The 13,810-nt window shown below is 62.6% G+C and overlaps 1 protein-coding gene across 3 annotated transcripts; it reads right to left on the reverse strand.

The window, feature by feature from the left end:
* Positions 1-218: 218 nt before the first annotated feature.
* Positions 219-13,318, reverse strand: STK25 (serine/threonine kinase 25). 3 transcript variants are annotated; one of them, XM_058533379.1, is made up of 12 exons: positions 13,233-13,318; positions 12,419-12,541; positions 7,126-7,356; positions 6,339-6,395; positions 5,666-5,774; positions 4,668-4,825; positions 4,398-4,583; positions 3,837-3,982; positions 3,460-3,574; positions 3,182-3,253; positions 1,142-1,278; positions 219-851 (listed from the first exon to the last, which is right to left on the reverse strand). In XM_058533379.1, the coding sequence occupies exons 2-12, from the start codon at positions 12,446-12,448 to the stop codon at positions 812-814; spliced, it is 1,281 nt and encodes a 426-aa protein (XP_058389362.1). In that variant the 5' UTR covers positions 12,449-12,541; positions 13,233-13,318; the 3' UTR covers positions 219-811. The 3 variants fall into 3 exon arrangements, with proteins under 3 accessions (XP_058389362.1, XP_058389361.1, XP_058389363.1); XM_058533378.1 differs by having other exon boundaries at positions 13,171-13,292; XM_058533380.1 differs by lacking the exon at positions 6,339-6,395 and having other exon boundaries at positions 13,171-13,293.
* Positions 13,319-13,810: the final 492 nt, after the last annotated feature.

The raw sequence follows: 13,810 nt of genomic DNA on the forward strand, positions 1-13,810 counted from the left end.
CTCTCTGTGTTCATGCTAACGTGCGTGTGGTTAAAAATAAACGGCATCTCCCCGCGTGCCTGCGTGCAGCCCTCTGTTCAGTCTGGGGTTGCCCCCGCCCTGCTCTCATGCAGTCACTGCGTGCTGTGACTCAGAAGGCGGGAACTGGGTGCTCACAGGGGGAGACTGGCACTGTCAGACCCCGCCAGGCACAGGTCCCCACCCACCATCAGCATGTCTCCAATTCAGGTCTTTATTGAAAGTGACAGGAGCCTCTCAATGTTCTATGAAAACTAACAAACACCTTAACCTCAGAATATTTAGGGAAGCAAGGAAGTTCGGTTTCCTTAAAAAACAAAACATTCTGGCTGACACAAGTACTTATGAGAAGACACGGTACCTGGTCCAACACCACAAGGCAAATCTACAATCACTGTGGGCGCCTTGGGCCAGCGTGGGCCCCAGGCAGGGGAGAAGGGCCAGGCTGAGTGGGGAAGGAGGCAGATCTGCCCCAACGTCCCACTCCTCAGTCTGAGCGGCCTCATCGCCCCGTGAGCCCTCAGAGGGGATGGCCCAGCCAGGGGAGCTTGAGAAGACTGGGCCCGCCACCTCCGTGGGGCTGCACGGTTCTCCGTCAGCTCTTTGCTGCAGGGTGTAGCCTCGGCCTGGCCAGGAGGGGAAGTGGCAGTGGGACAGCCCTCTGCACAGCATGGGGCCTGGCCCCAGCAGTGAGGCCCACATGGCCATGACACACACGAGGGGTCCGAGTCAGCGCAGTCCTGGGGAGCACAGAACAAAGACCCTTCTCTCCCGTCTCCCAGACGCAGCCACCTCAGCGAGTCGATGTCAGGTGGTCTCTGTTGTGTGAAAACCTGCCGGGAAGAGAGGCCGTCGCTGCTCCTGCCCCGACGTGCAGGCCGGGCAGGACGGTGCCAGGCGAAGCAGGCAGATGTCAGCTGCATTGAGAGGCCCTGGAGAGGGCCTCTGGGACCCTGAGTACAGCCCACCACAGGCAGGAAGGCCCCGCCATCCCCTCTCCAGCCCCAAAGGTACGAAGAAGAAAAGAAGCCCACAGCCTCCTCTCGAGAGGGATGCCTGGGTTCTTAGGAAAGGGCCAGACTCGGCTCCCCACAAAGGCACACGTTGTGCATTCCCTGCTCACCTCTGCACTCGCTCCACCAGATGAGCCATCAGCTTGTCTGAGATGCCGGGGCAGGACTCCTCGGCCAGGCTGAAGGCGTTCTCCAGCTCCTCGAGCGCCCCTACGCCCCCGCCGCTTTGCTTGTGCTTCTCTTTGAGCTGTGGAGAGACCCACGTGTCCTGACCTCAGGGCCCTCGGCAGCGCTGCTCCCACACACGTGCCCCAACAGAGGCTCCCACTGGAGGCTTCCTGGACCCTCGCCTATGACTTGCATTTGGGGGCGCCCAGGCAGTGTGCCCCCACCTCCACCAGAGCCCCTAGCGGTCCGTCCACCGCAAAGCTAGGACGGGCTGGCTCCCACCAAGCACCCAAGGGTTCTGGTTAGGAACCCAGCCAAGCCTGAGGGGCTCCAGGAAAGGCAGATGCCGCCCCCACCCCCAAGCCCCGCCTGTCCCTGCGCCTCAGGGAGTCTCAGGTCTAAAAGTGGTCTTTGCCGGCCCCTCGTGCTGCAGCAGGCCAGGCTGACCACATGGCTTCCTCTCAACTGAGGGTCACAGAAGTCCGCAGCTTGGGTCCAGCGGACTTGAGAAAACATAGCCTAGAAACTTCGAGTGCACGGCACAGGCAGACCGAGGCGTCCTGACACACACTGGCTCTGACCCTTGGGGCTAGAGGGCCGCCAGCAGCGCCCCCAGCCTCGTCACCAGCCTGAGTTGTGGAAAGCAGATGGAGGAACCCCCGCCCTCCAGCTGACCTGTGGGAAGGGGTTACAGACAGGTCAGCACGGTCCTCCATGCTGCACCCCTCACACCTCACAGAAACAAAAAGGGAAGAGCCTGCCAGCCTCCCAGGACACTCCACCCAACAGCCCTGACCTGAAGCCCAGCCACAGAATCAGGACCCTGAGGGAGCCCGTGCCAGCCTGGGTGGGGCTGCACTTCCCCACCAACCTCGCTACGCAAACAACACCAGGCACAGTATGGAGGCTCCAGAGCCCATAGGCCATTCCTCACACATCTCTCGAAGTGGGTCCACTCCATGCGCGCATGCACCACCCACACACACACACCCACACACCAGCCACCCTGGGAGCAGCTGGCCTAGCCCTCCTCTCCAATGCCTGCCACCTCCCTACACACACACACACACTCACTCACCCCCCCAGCCGCCCTGGGAGCAGCTGGCCCAGCCCTCCTCTCCAATGCCTGCCACCTCCCTAGGCTCTGCTCCATGTTGGGCCCACCTCAGGCCTCACCGCCCAGTCCAGGGACAAGCCTCTAGTCCAAGTGTCCAAGCTGAGCCCCACAAGCTCCCACTGCACGGCCCCAGGTGCCTGCATGGCCACTGTGACAGTGCCTCTCCCCCATTAGCTCCCCTCAAATTCCCGGGTCCTGGGGGTGGGAGCACACCTGCCTGTGCCCAGACGCCCCCCCAGCATCCCACTCTCCTCAGGAAGGCTTTGCTCCCTCCACACTCTCACAATATCCCGTCCTCCCACCCCAGGCTCCAGGTGCTGCCATCACCCCAGGGTGGGAACTGGGCCCACGACCCACTGCACCCCAGGTCCAGAGCATGGGGGCTCCCAGACGTATCATATTCCTGGGGATGCTACCGACCATCCGTGAGCAGGTGACACACAGAGGGTCATGTGACCACTGGGGAGTCACCCTTGAGACCTCTCTGGTCTTGAGACCTGGACATGACATCCAACACTGAGAAGTAAACCTCCCAGGCTCTTTCTAGACAGAGGATCACCTCATGTGTTTGCAGTTCAAAATAAAAGGCCACAGGACAGTAGTTCTGTTCAAAGCCGTCCTGGGACCCCAGAGGACCCAGGGAGGCCTGGGAACTCGAGAGGGTCACCTTAGGGCAGTTTGTCCCAGCCATCTCTGGTCCTTCCACTCAGAAAGCCCACCCACGGGTCCAACCACAATGGGCTCCAAGGGACCTGGAAACCCTGGGCAGGGCTGGCCAGCGCACCTGGTCATGGCACTGTGGGAGGGAAGCTCCGGAGAATGGCCCTCCAGCCCCCTGCCCACTGACCTCCAGCCTGGCCCTCACCTCTCCAAAGACAGGCCGAACCAGTGTGGACAGGCACTGGGACCTGGGCTGCCTCTTGACAGGCTCCGCAGACTGCAAGACAAAGCCAGAGCACAGGGTGGGCTGCCAGAGCAGAACACACTCCCTCCCCAGCCCGTCTCTGACCTCTCAAAAGGCACAGCCTGTGGGAGTACCCGCGCCTGGGGCGCACCACTTCCAAACAGCCTTCTCCCTGGAGTCACCTCTAAACAGGCCCCCGCCCTCCCGGCGCGTGCGAGGAGCCCAGGGCCAGTCCAGACCTTCTGGGGGCCATGCAGGGCTGTCCCCTTGTGCAGCTTGCTGTGCGGGCTGGGCCGGATGGTCGGGGGGAAGGTCCAGATGGGGCCCTGCTCTCCATCCTCAGCATCTCCATCGCTGAAGAGGAACGTGAAGAGTTACAAGGGGGGGGGGGGGGCGGGGACTGAGGAGGGTCCCCAGGCACACATCCTCTCTCAGCCTCTCCGTTCATCTCTGAGCCAGCCTCACAACCCTAAATGCTGGGCAGAGTCCTGCCCGGGCTGCAGGGACTAGGTGATACCACACAGGTCCCCAGCAGGGACCCTGCCCATGTCACAGCACCCAGGGCCGTCAGGCTGCGCACCCGCCGTTAGCCCCACAGGTCAAGCGAGGCCCCTACATGTCAGAGTCCTCGGAGCTGGACTCCTCGCCGTGGCCCTCCGACTTCCAGCGCTTGTAGCGGTCGATGAGCTCGGTGAGGAAGGAGGTCTTCTTGGTGTAGCGCGTGATGAACTTGTGCTTCAGGAGCTCCTTAGCAGTGGGCCGCTGCCAGAGAAACAGACACAGGTCACCAGGCGCCAGGGACTCCCAGAGCTCGGACACAGGCAGCCTGGGCTGGACGTGGGCCTGGCCATCACTACTCTCCGGGAGGGCTCGGTGAGGGGTTCTGGGGTGGGAGGAGGACACTAGGAGACTGGGGGTGGTTCGCACACCGTCCACCCCAGGTGAACACCCTCCACAAGCTTCCCCAGACCCGAGACCGTGGCGGAGCCCACCCTGGACCAGGAGGGGCTCGGGGCGAGGTGAGACCTGCACAGAGGAGAGGCCTCAAGCCCTGCCGCCTCCCAACTCCCAGCACAGACTCCCCAGAGGGCTGTTCCTGGGGCCTGGTTCCAGAGCAGCCTGAACTGTGGACAGCCACTCAGGCCTTCTCCCGGCCCACCAGCAGGGTGGGGCTTACGAATCGGGGGTCCTTGTTGAGGCAGGCCTCCACGAACTCCTTGAACGGCTTGCTGTGCTGGCCCTCCAGTGTGGGCGGGCTGTTCTTGGGGATCAGGAACAGCACGCGCATGGGGTGGAGGTCGGAGTTAGGAGGCTCGCCCTTGGCCAGCTCAATGGCTGTGATCCCCAGTGACCAGATGTCGGCCTGGACAGAGAGCCACAGGACCGTTGCTGCCGGGGCTACTCAAGCCCCCGCTACAGCCGCCCTCATGCTCACCACCGTGCCCACCTTGAAGTCATAGGCCGACTGCTTGATGACTTCGGGTGCCATCCAGAAGGGGGTGCCCACAAACGTGTTTCTCTTGATCTGCGTGTCCGTGAGCTGCCCCGCCACCCCAAAGTCCGCCAGCTTCACGTCACCCTGCTCCGAGAGCAGCACGTTGGCAGCTGCTCGACAGAGCACAGCAGGGTGTCACCCTCGGCGCCACACAGGCCCTTACCCTGCGTGCAGCTGCCGAAGGAAGCACCTGCTGGCGTCCACCTGGCCTCCTGCGGACACCAGCAGGGCTGTCCCCGGAACCTCAGCTTTTCCTCCACCCAGCAGGCCACAGACAGGGCCAGGTCTGTCTGCTCTCAGACCCAGGGCCACAGGGCACTGCTGGGGGTGCCCGCAGGCGTGAGGGGCCTGCCCCATGCACTCCCCACCCCGTGCACTCCCCAGCCTGAGGCGCAGGGCCCTCCCAGTGTTTGCCCCTCATGACAAATCCCAACAACAAAGCAAATGCCCTTTTCTCCCAAACCACGCGACAGACAGAGGTGCCCCTGAACCCTCCCCTTGCTCCTCCATCATCTCCAGCCAGCCCCTCCGCACACCCTCCCCGGGTACCCTCCGCAGAGCTGTCCCACTCAGTGGGATTGCTCAGACCCACACCTGACACTCAGATGTAAGACCATGAGCAAGAATTCAAATTTCTGAATTCTTTGAAATCTTTGCTTAAGCAGGGTCCCTGCTTAAGGGTACGAGGTACAGAGTTGTCCCTTCAGTGTATGGGGGTAAGGTACTAAGACAGTTCTTTCCATTACTGCCAGTGTCTTCGGAAACGGAGCAAGATGGAACTGCTGTTTCCAGCGGCGGCAGCGAGTAAAGGCCAGGAGCGCTGAGCTACAAGGGCCCCCACATCCTAGACGCCCAGCCCCACCAGCCACACGCCCCTCACAGTGATCTGCCACCTCATGCCCTAGCCTTTCTAGGGTAAGCGGGGCTCAGGGGCCAGTGCCCCGCAGGACCTTTGATGTCTCGGTGGATCTTGCGTTCCGAGTGCAGGTAATCTAGGCCCTTCAGAATCTCCCGCAGGATCGTGGCGATGTAGGTCTCCTCCAGGGGGCCCGGTTTAAGCTGCAGACCAAGACAGGACAGCAGGGCCTCAGGCTCTCCCACCAACATCGACCCTCCCTTCCCTCCACACCACCCCACACCCATGGCCAATGCCTGAGTTCCACCACCTCTCCACCAGAAGAGGGGTGACCCTGCGGGTGGCGGGGGCTGTGCCTTTAACTACTTTTGAAATTAAATGAAGTGTCAGATGCCAGCTCACATGGGTGTGGGGAGGTTCTTTCTAGAGAACATATGCTACCTTCACCTTTACTGGACAGGTAACAGGTGAGAACCGGGTCCCAGCCACACTCCTGAGCCTGTCTGCCTGGGGGGCACTGACCCCACCTGCCCCCACAGGCCAGTAGAGGCCCAGGACCCCTCAGCACCAAGCAGGGGAGACGAGTTGTTGGCTCAGATGGCTCCTAGTTAACATCGAACGCACCAAGACAGCAAAGGAAAGGAGGCCCATGGGAGCCCAAGTGTCTGTGGGCAGTGGGTGGAGGGACGCTGCCGGGACCACCCCAACAGTAACCTTCGTCTGGTCCCGCCCTTGGAAGCTGCCCACCACTGCGGCCTACACCTCACCAGGTCCAGCGCGGAGCCGCCGCCCAGGTACTCCATGATAATCCACAGCTTCGTGCTCTGGGACCAGAGAAACGCCTGTCAGCACGTGGCAGCGGGCAGGGGGCACGCCCAGGTGTGGGCACCCAAAGGCCAGGCTCCCACCATACACACTCCCTGGCAGGGGTGACTTAGCCAGGGCTCTGGCCCCTCGGAGGCCACCAGGAAAGGGCTCTGGCACACCCCTGCTGCAGCCACTCTGCAGATGGACCAAGTGCTGAGATCAGCGGCAGAGTCCACTTTGCCAACACCTCATCAAAAACCAGGCTAGAAAACGGCACGTACAGGCCCCCCAGGGCTGGCACTGGGCTCCAGGCTGTGGCTGCAGGGGTCCCAGAGTGTTCCCAGCAGAGCCTCACAGTTGCCATCCTGTGGGGGCTGCCCCAGGTGGCGTAGCAAGGCGGGTGGGTCACCATGGCCACTTCAGAGCCAAGTGATCCTGCAGACCCCGCTCATGCCCTGCCACCCGGGGCTGCCCCTCAGGATGAGACCAGGCCCACCCTGGCATGCCCGCTGGCCCTTGGGGCTGTCGTTCCTTGGGGCCTGCTCCATTGTGAAGCTAGGTCTGTGCTCAACTGTCAGGGCCCCTCACCCTTCAGACCAGGCCTCTCCTCACTGTTCCCACGTGGGGGCAGCCCCAGCCCAGGCCTTCCGAGCAGGTGTGGGGACAGAACCCTGGGCACATCACTCCGTGTCTCTGGAGGTGTCTGTCATGGGCATCCGCCTGATGTGGGCCCCACCCCAGAGGCACCTTCAGGTAGGAGCCGAAGTAACGGGTGATGTAGGGGCTGTCACACTGGCTGAGCACTGTGATCTCCTGCTGGATGTCCTCAATCTCGTCCTCGGCCTCCTCCAGGTCGATGATCTTAATGGCCACCACCTCCTTGGTGCGGTTGTCGATGCCCTTGTACACCTCCCCGAATGAGCCCTTGCCGATGCGGTCCAGCTTGGTGAAGAGCTCCTCGGGGTCCACGCGCGAGTGCTGGGGGGACAGAGGGCAGCCACCCCCGTCAGGGGAGGGCCCGACCGGCTGAGGGCGGCCCTGCAGGGGAGGCAGCGATGCCAAGAGAGAGGAGGAACCAGGGAGCTCACCCAGATTCTTTTCTTGGTTCTTCTTTTCACCCTTTTTGTTCAGAAAACCTAAGTTTACCCTCCACACAAGGGAAAGCATCCTCAGAGAGTACAGAGAGGCCTGGCCTCAAGCCAAAAGATCACGCCACAGAGCAGGCAGAGGGGCCTCACAGGTCACACCCACCCGCCCACTGGCCCCCCACATGTGGGGAGGACCAAGGTGGCACAGGGACGAGCAGGTGGAGCCCGGGATTTTCGGGCAGAGACTGTCCTCTATGCTGCTGTAACACACCACGAGTGAACCCCGCATAAACAGTGGGCTTCATTAGTAATAACTCAGCATCCTGTGGGCTCATTGACTGTAACAAACGTAGCACAGGAACAAAGGATATTAACAGGTTAATACCCCCAGGGGAGTGACGCGGACGTAGGAAACTCTCAGTCCGTTTTCCTATAAACCTAAAACTGCTTTAAAACATAAAGATTGTTAATCAGAAAAAACAATCCCAGCATACACTAACCAAGTTCTCCCTGCTCACCTGGAAGACACACCCCTTAAAAAGGGCAGCCCTTTCCCACCCCCAAATCAGTCCTCAGGATGGCTGCACCCTCACGCCAGCAGTGAGTGAAAAGCGATGCTTTCTTGGATGCTGATCTTGGATATTCAAATCTCACAGAACACTGACCCCCATGGTCCTCAGACTGAAACGCAAACGAGGCCTGAAAGGCGCTGAGCCACTGGTGCAGAAGGTGCCCAGCGGCCCGAGCACCAGGACACAGCCAGCAAGGCGCAGCTGTGGGCCGAGAAGCACGCTCTTGACCCTGACCCTCGGTGCATCAGGCGCTGAGATGGCTCGACGTTGGGGCAACACCACAGAGCCTCCCAGGGCCAGGGCCACCCCTGGGCATCCCCCAGCCCTGCCCATGTGGTTTCCTGGGCTCCTGGGAACACCACACTCCCTCCACCGAGACACTGACCCTGTTCTCCGAAAGCCAGGGGCAGTCCGCATGGGCCAGGGTGACAGGGAGGGAGCCAGATGCCCCAGGACCCACACAAGGCTTAGCAGCCCTGGCAGGGCCTGTGGAGCGGCTGTCTTGTCCAGACAGAGACAGAAAGGGTTTTTCCAAGCCCGCCAGGCCTCAAATCCACCAGGATGCACCTCCCTCCAAAGAGGCCGCCCCCACCCCCAAGCACCTATCAAGAGGATGTCTTGGCGCCAATAAGAAGGGACAGGGCATGAAAAGGCAAAATACTAACTTAATATGCTGCATGAGCGCCAACTGCTGAGTGCCCCGGTGCTGATGGAGGGCCCGTCCCAGGGTGGGTGTGCTCACCACGGTCCTGAGAGGAGTCCTCCCAGGACGGAGCCCTCCCAGGACGGAGCCCATAATGCCCCTCGGGCTCACCCCCAGGCACAAGTCCCTGTCACCTGACTGGCTCCAGACTGAAACTCCATGCCAATCGGAAATTGCCAACTAGCTGCCTTCCCAGGGCCTTGTAGTGAAGGGGACAGCACATAGGCCCACACCTGGGGACACACCACAGGACGTCACCCAACCCCGATTCTGAGCGCTAGGCAAGCCAGAAGAGCGAGGGCCTCGCGGGGACAGGGACTTGGGAGGAGAGCTCGGTGGATGGGCCCTGGCAGGGGCTGAGGGGCCAAGGGCAGCGTCTCAACATAGAATCCTCCCAAACAATGCAGGCTAGGCAAGGCCTGGGGTGTGCGGGTGGCCTCCATGCAGCAGCCGGAGGCAGGTGCCCCAAAGCAGGCCAGCGAGGCGTCCACTCGCACGGCCAGATAAGGAATGCGCCCCCTCTCACTCCCTCGCCGGAGCCGGCCGCCCAGTCCTAAAGCCCAGACTGTGGAGGAGGAGACAGCACAGGATGCGTGCAGCCAGCCTGCTGCCAAGAAGCCCGCAAAGCCAAGATTGAGGGCTTCGCAAGACCGGGCCCTCAGCCGCACTGCCCCAGCCTCTCCAGCCCTGCTGCACATGCTCCAAAGAAAGCCAGGAACTCTGGCGTGGCTGCGAGTCAGAGCTGCTCAGCCGTCTTCAGGGTGTGGGTGGGGGCGTGGATCCCAAGATCTGAACCAACCGCAACATGAGAGGACAGTCTTGCAGGGCTGGGCCATCTCATCACTCCCAGCCCACACGGCTGACCAGTGAGCAGTCGGCAGGAAAACACCTTCCTGCCGGAGAGAAGTTCTTGTCCGCTTCTGGGTGGGGACCTTGCCGCAGCCTGCTCAGCCCCGGATGTCACGTGTGGAACGTGGTCTGGGAAACGGCCCCTCTTCTGCCCACTCCTCCCCATCTGGCCCACACAGCACCTTCCCAAATGCCCCTTCCACTCATTCAGCCTCTCAGGGCCTACCCGGTGTCCCTACGGTGGCGTCTGCCAAACCCCAAGCTTGTGCTGGTGCAGCCCTGCAAGACACCTGAAGGAGCCGTCCTTACTCCAGCCCAGCTGGTGCCCTGAACGTGTGTCCTCTGTTGCTCTGAGGACAGTCCCTCCTTCTAAGGTGGCCTAAGAGAAGACCCAGAGGAGGTGGGCCAAAGCCTGGCAGCACCAATTGGCACCACTGTCCTCCGGCTCTCGGGGGTACTCTTCCCACCCTCAGGCCTCTGTCAACGACACGAACCCCTGCTCTGCTGCCCTCGGCCCTGCTGACAACACCGTAACGCTCTCCACGCAGAGCCAGAGCCACGCCTGGTCCAGTGCAGCAGCCCGACAAGGGAAAGCCCCAAGCACGGTGCTCAGACCTCCACTGCCTCGGAGCAGGGCACACAGCGGACCCCAAGCCAGAGTTCCAGGCTCGGCAGGGAAGCGGGGAGCCCCAACCCCCAACTTTCACACTCTTTGGGTTCACACCACTGCAGGTCAGTCACCTGAGCAGACAGCATGACAGGAACACTCCTAGCTGTGATCCTGACCCTCCAAGCACATCACAGGGACAACCCGCTCCCAGCCCCACCAGGTGAAGGAAATGCAAGTAGCTTCCAAGTCTGGGGGCCTCAGGCTGCCCTTCTAGATGACGCACATGGTCTAGACAATCACTCAGGCCCCTGGACTGGCTCTGGCATCAGTTCAAATGATGCTATTGTCAATGGCGTCAAATCAGCCCTGGGGCTGCCAGGTCCAGGGCCACCACCTGGGATTGTGTCTGGCGTTAGTGTCACCCCACAAAATGAAGGGAGCCAAGCCATCCCCAGCCACCACAAAACGGGCTGCAGCCAAGCGAGCACGACACGGGGGACCCCGCAGCCACTCAGGCCCTGTAGGCGGGGCAGGAACTAGCTAGGTGTAGGACAGCCATCTAGGGCAGGAGCACAGGCCACGGGGGAGCACGTCCTGCTGCCCCACAGGGCCACAGTGACAACCCTCAAGAGAAAACGACATCCTGTCAAGCTTCCTGCCACCGACAAAGGCTGAGTCTCTCCGCCCCTGAAAGGACAAAGGGGGCTTCCTTCCTTTAGGGTCCCTTCCCCAGCTCCTCCACACCCGCACTCCCTCCCAGGTCTCATCCAGACGCCCAGGCTAAGCGCCACGCACCAGTGGCACACAGGGGACAGAGGCAGCTCAAGGCTCCAGTTCCTCATACTGGGTCCCAGGGGAGCTATTCCTACAGCTCTTAAAAATAAGCTGGAGACAAAGTTTTTGCACAGCATCTTAGTCATGTAATTTACCAGACACAAAATGTCAAAAATGAATGAAAAATCTGTTAGCTTAATTCAGCGTCAGTCAGCAAGCCCTCGCTCCCATCTGTGGCCACAGCTGGTCCCGGATGCCATGCCCAACAGCTGCGCGTGGCGTTCCAGGTTTCTCCACAGAGCCCGGCTGGGTCTGGAGCTGAGCTCTGACTCCAGCCCCTCTGGCCCCCAAGAGGACACACACGCTTCCTGTTCCTCGCATGCCCAGTCCTCACTGATTCAGCACACAGGAGCAAGCCAGAGGGCTACACTCCCTTTAAGGGGAGATTCCCACACCTGGCAGCAGTCAGCCCAAATCGTGCCCAAACCGAACAAAACCAAACAGCCAGGATGCAGGAACACCTGGCCACCGCAGTGGTGTATTCTAGCGCAGTCAGCTTCAGGTCACACTGGCTTTGAAAAAACAAAAAGGCGGAGAGACGCAGACTACCACACCCCCGCCGGCTGCCACCGACCCTCCTTTCCCAGCACCAGGCACCAGCAGCAGGTCCTCGTTCCAGGCAAACTCTGTGGAGGGCTCCCAGGGAGTCAGCCAGTGAACATGCAAGGCCAGACACCTCCAGGCGGCTCGGTGTTGGGAACTACGAGAACTAATCGCCCAAAGAAGAGAGACGGTTGGCCTCTTCCAGGGAAGCACTTCTCGCCTGGCTTACACAGGTTCTGCAGAGCAGCCTTCTCCACCTCCCCCAGTGGAAACACTCGCACTCGCGTCCTCTGCTTTCCCTACATGCCGACTCTTACACCACAGCCACTTAACGACAATCCCAGCCCCTCTGGATTGTCCGTCAGGTGGGGGTCTCCAGCGTGGACCCTGCTCTTTGACGTCCCTCCAGATGCGCAGATCCAGGTTCCTGCAGGATTCCCACCCAAGCCACCCAGCCCTGCGCCCAAGATAGGTCTCTGCACACCCTCCTGGATCTTGCACTGTGGCTCTAGTCTCAAAGGCCTGTGGGCTTCTGCCCCACAGCACACCCCATGGGCCACCCTGAGTCAGCCCTGCTCCCCACCAAGCCTGAGCACCTCAGGAATGGTCCCCACTTTGCCCATGACGGGCATCACAGGGTTCCCCAAGAACACTCCTCCCTTCAGCCCACATCCCCTTAATAGACCGCTCTCCCAAACCCCCAGGATGATTTTCAAAAGATACTTCTGGGTGAAATAAGACGTCTCTCGTGATCCACACCTCTCTTGGACTCTGCAGTCTGCACTCCCCTTGGGGGGCTCAAGCACGAACACACGCTTACAAGGCAGAAACCAACCCTCACCTGGTTGGCGAATCCCCTGAGGTGAGCCATGTCTGCGCTGCCCTCAGACCATCCGCTGCAACCCCAGGAGGCCCCAAGATCCCGTCTTGAGGCTCTGGAACCCGGCTTGCTCGCTTCAGTCAACTAGAAGGAGAGCAGGCCCCTGGGTGCCCTGTTCGCCCCCTCCCAACAAGACCCCCAAAGGCCGCCCGCCCAGCCCTGCCGGCCCAACCCCCGAAGGGCTCACCAACCCGGGGCACCCCCTGGAAGCCCCTCCCACCCCTGCCCCCAGCCTCCAACCTTCCTCCAGGCCGGCTTCCTCACCCCCCCCCACCCCGTCCGCCCCCAGCGCCCTCGCCCCTCCCCTAGGCCATCCCCCACCGCTGAGCCAGGCCCCCAGCGCCCTCCTCCCGCCAGGTCCCGCCCCCGGCGCCCTCCCCCCAGCCAAGCCCCGCCCCTAGCGCCCTCCCCAGTAAGCCCCGCCCCAGCGCCAAGCCCCACCCCCCCGTGACACCCCCCCCACCGCCGGACCCCGCCTCCAGCACCCACTCCCCCGCCAAGCCCCACCCCGAGCCTTTCCCCCGCCCCCATTGCTCTCACTCCACCTCCAGCACCCTCCCCCAAGCCAAGCCGCGCCCCCAGCGCCGACCCCCCCCAGCGCCCACCCCCCCCGCCAAGCCCCGCCCCCAGAGCCCTACCCCGCCCCATTCCCCCCACCGCTCGGACCCCTCCGCAACCGCCCCAGGCGCGGGCCCGTCCGGCAGCGCGCCCACCTCCGGGGGGCTCCATCCCGGCCTCCCCCGGCCCGCTCTGCAGTGCCCGCGAAGGCTCCCACCAGCAGCCTCCGCTCGCCGGGGTACGCCTGGGCCCTCCAACCCGCGAAGCAGCGGCAGCGGCAGCGGCGGCGGAGAAAGCCCGGCGGCGGCGACGGCGAGGGCGGCGCGCGGCGTCGTGGCCCAGCGCGGGGCTCTCTGGGACACCGAGTCCCCCCGCCCGCCCCGCGCCCGGGTGCCCGCCGGCGCTGGACTACAAATCCCGGCAGGCCACGGGGCGGGCGGTGCCGCGGCGCGCACGCGCGCCGCGGGGCTCGCTGGGACTCCGAGTCGGGCTTCCTGAGCGACTGCGGACTACGTCTCCCGGCAGGCCGCGGGGTGGGGCAGGGCAGGGGAGGGGCCAGGCAGGGCAGGGGGCGGAGCCGGGCAGCGGTTGGGTAGAGGCCGTCCTCCGCTCCTCCTTCTCTGCTCTCCGTCTTCCGCCTTGGTCCGCTATTGCCGCTTTCTCCGGCGGCCTGCCGTCCCCGCCTCATCTCCCCTCCCCACCGTCCCTCTCCTGCTGTCCCCGCTCTGTACTCCCTTCCAGTCCCTTCATGTCCTTCTCCATCCCCACTCCCCTGGCCTGCATTTCCTCCTCCCT

This window comes from Diceros bicornis, chromosome 37, assembly GCF_020826845.1.
Source record: "Diceros bicornis minor isolate mBicDic1 chromosome 37, mDicBic1.mat.cur, whole genome shotgun sequence".
Classification (NCBI taxonomy): Eukaryota; Metazoa; Chordata; class Mammalia; order Perissodactyla; family Rhinocerotidae; genus Diceros; species Diceros bicornis.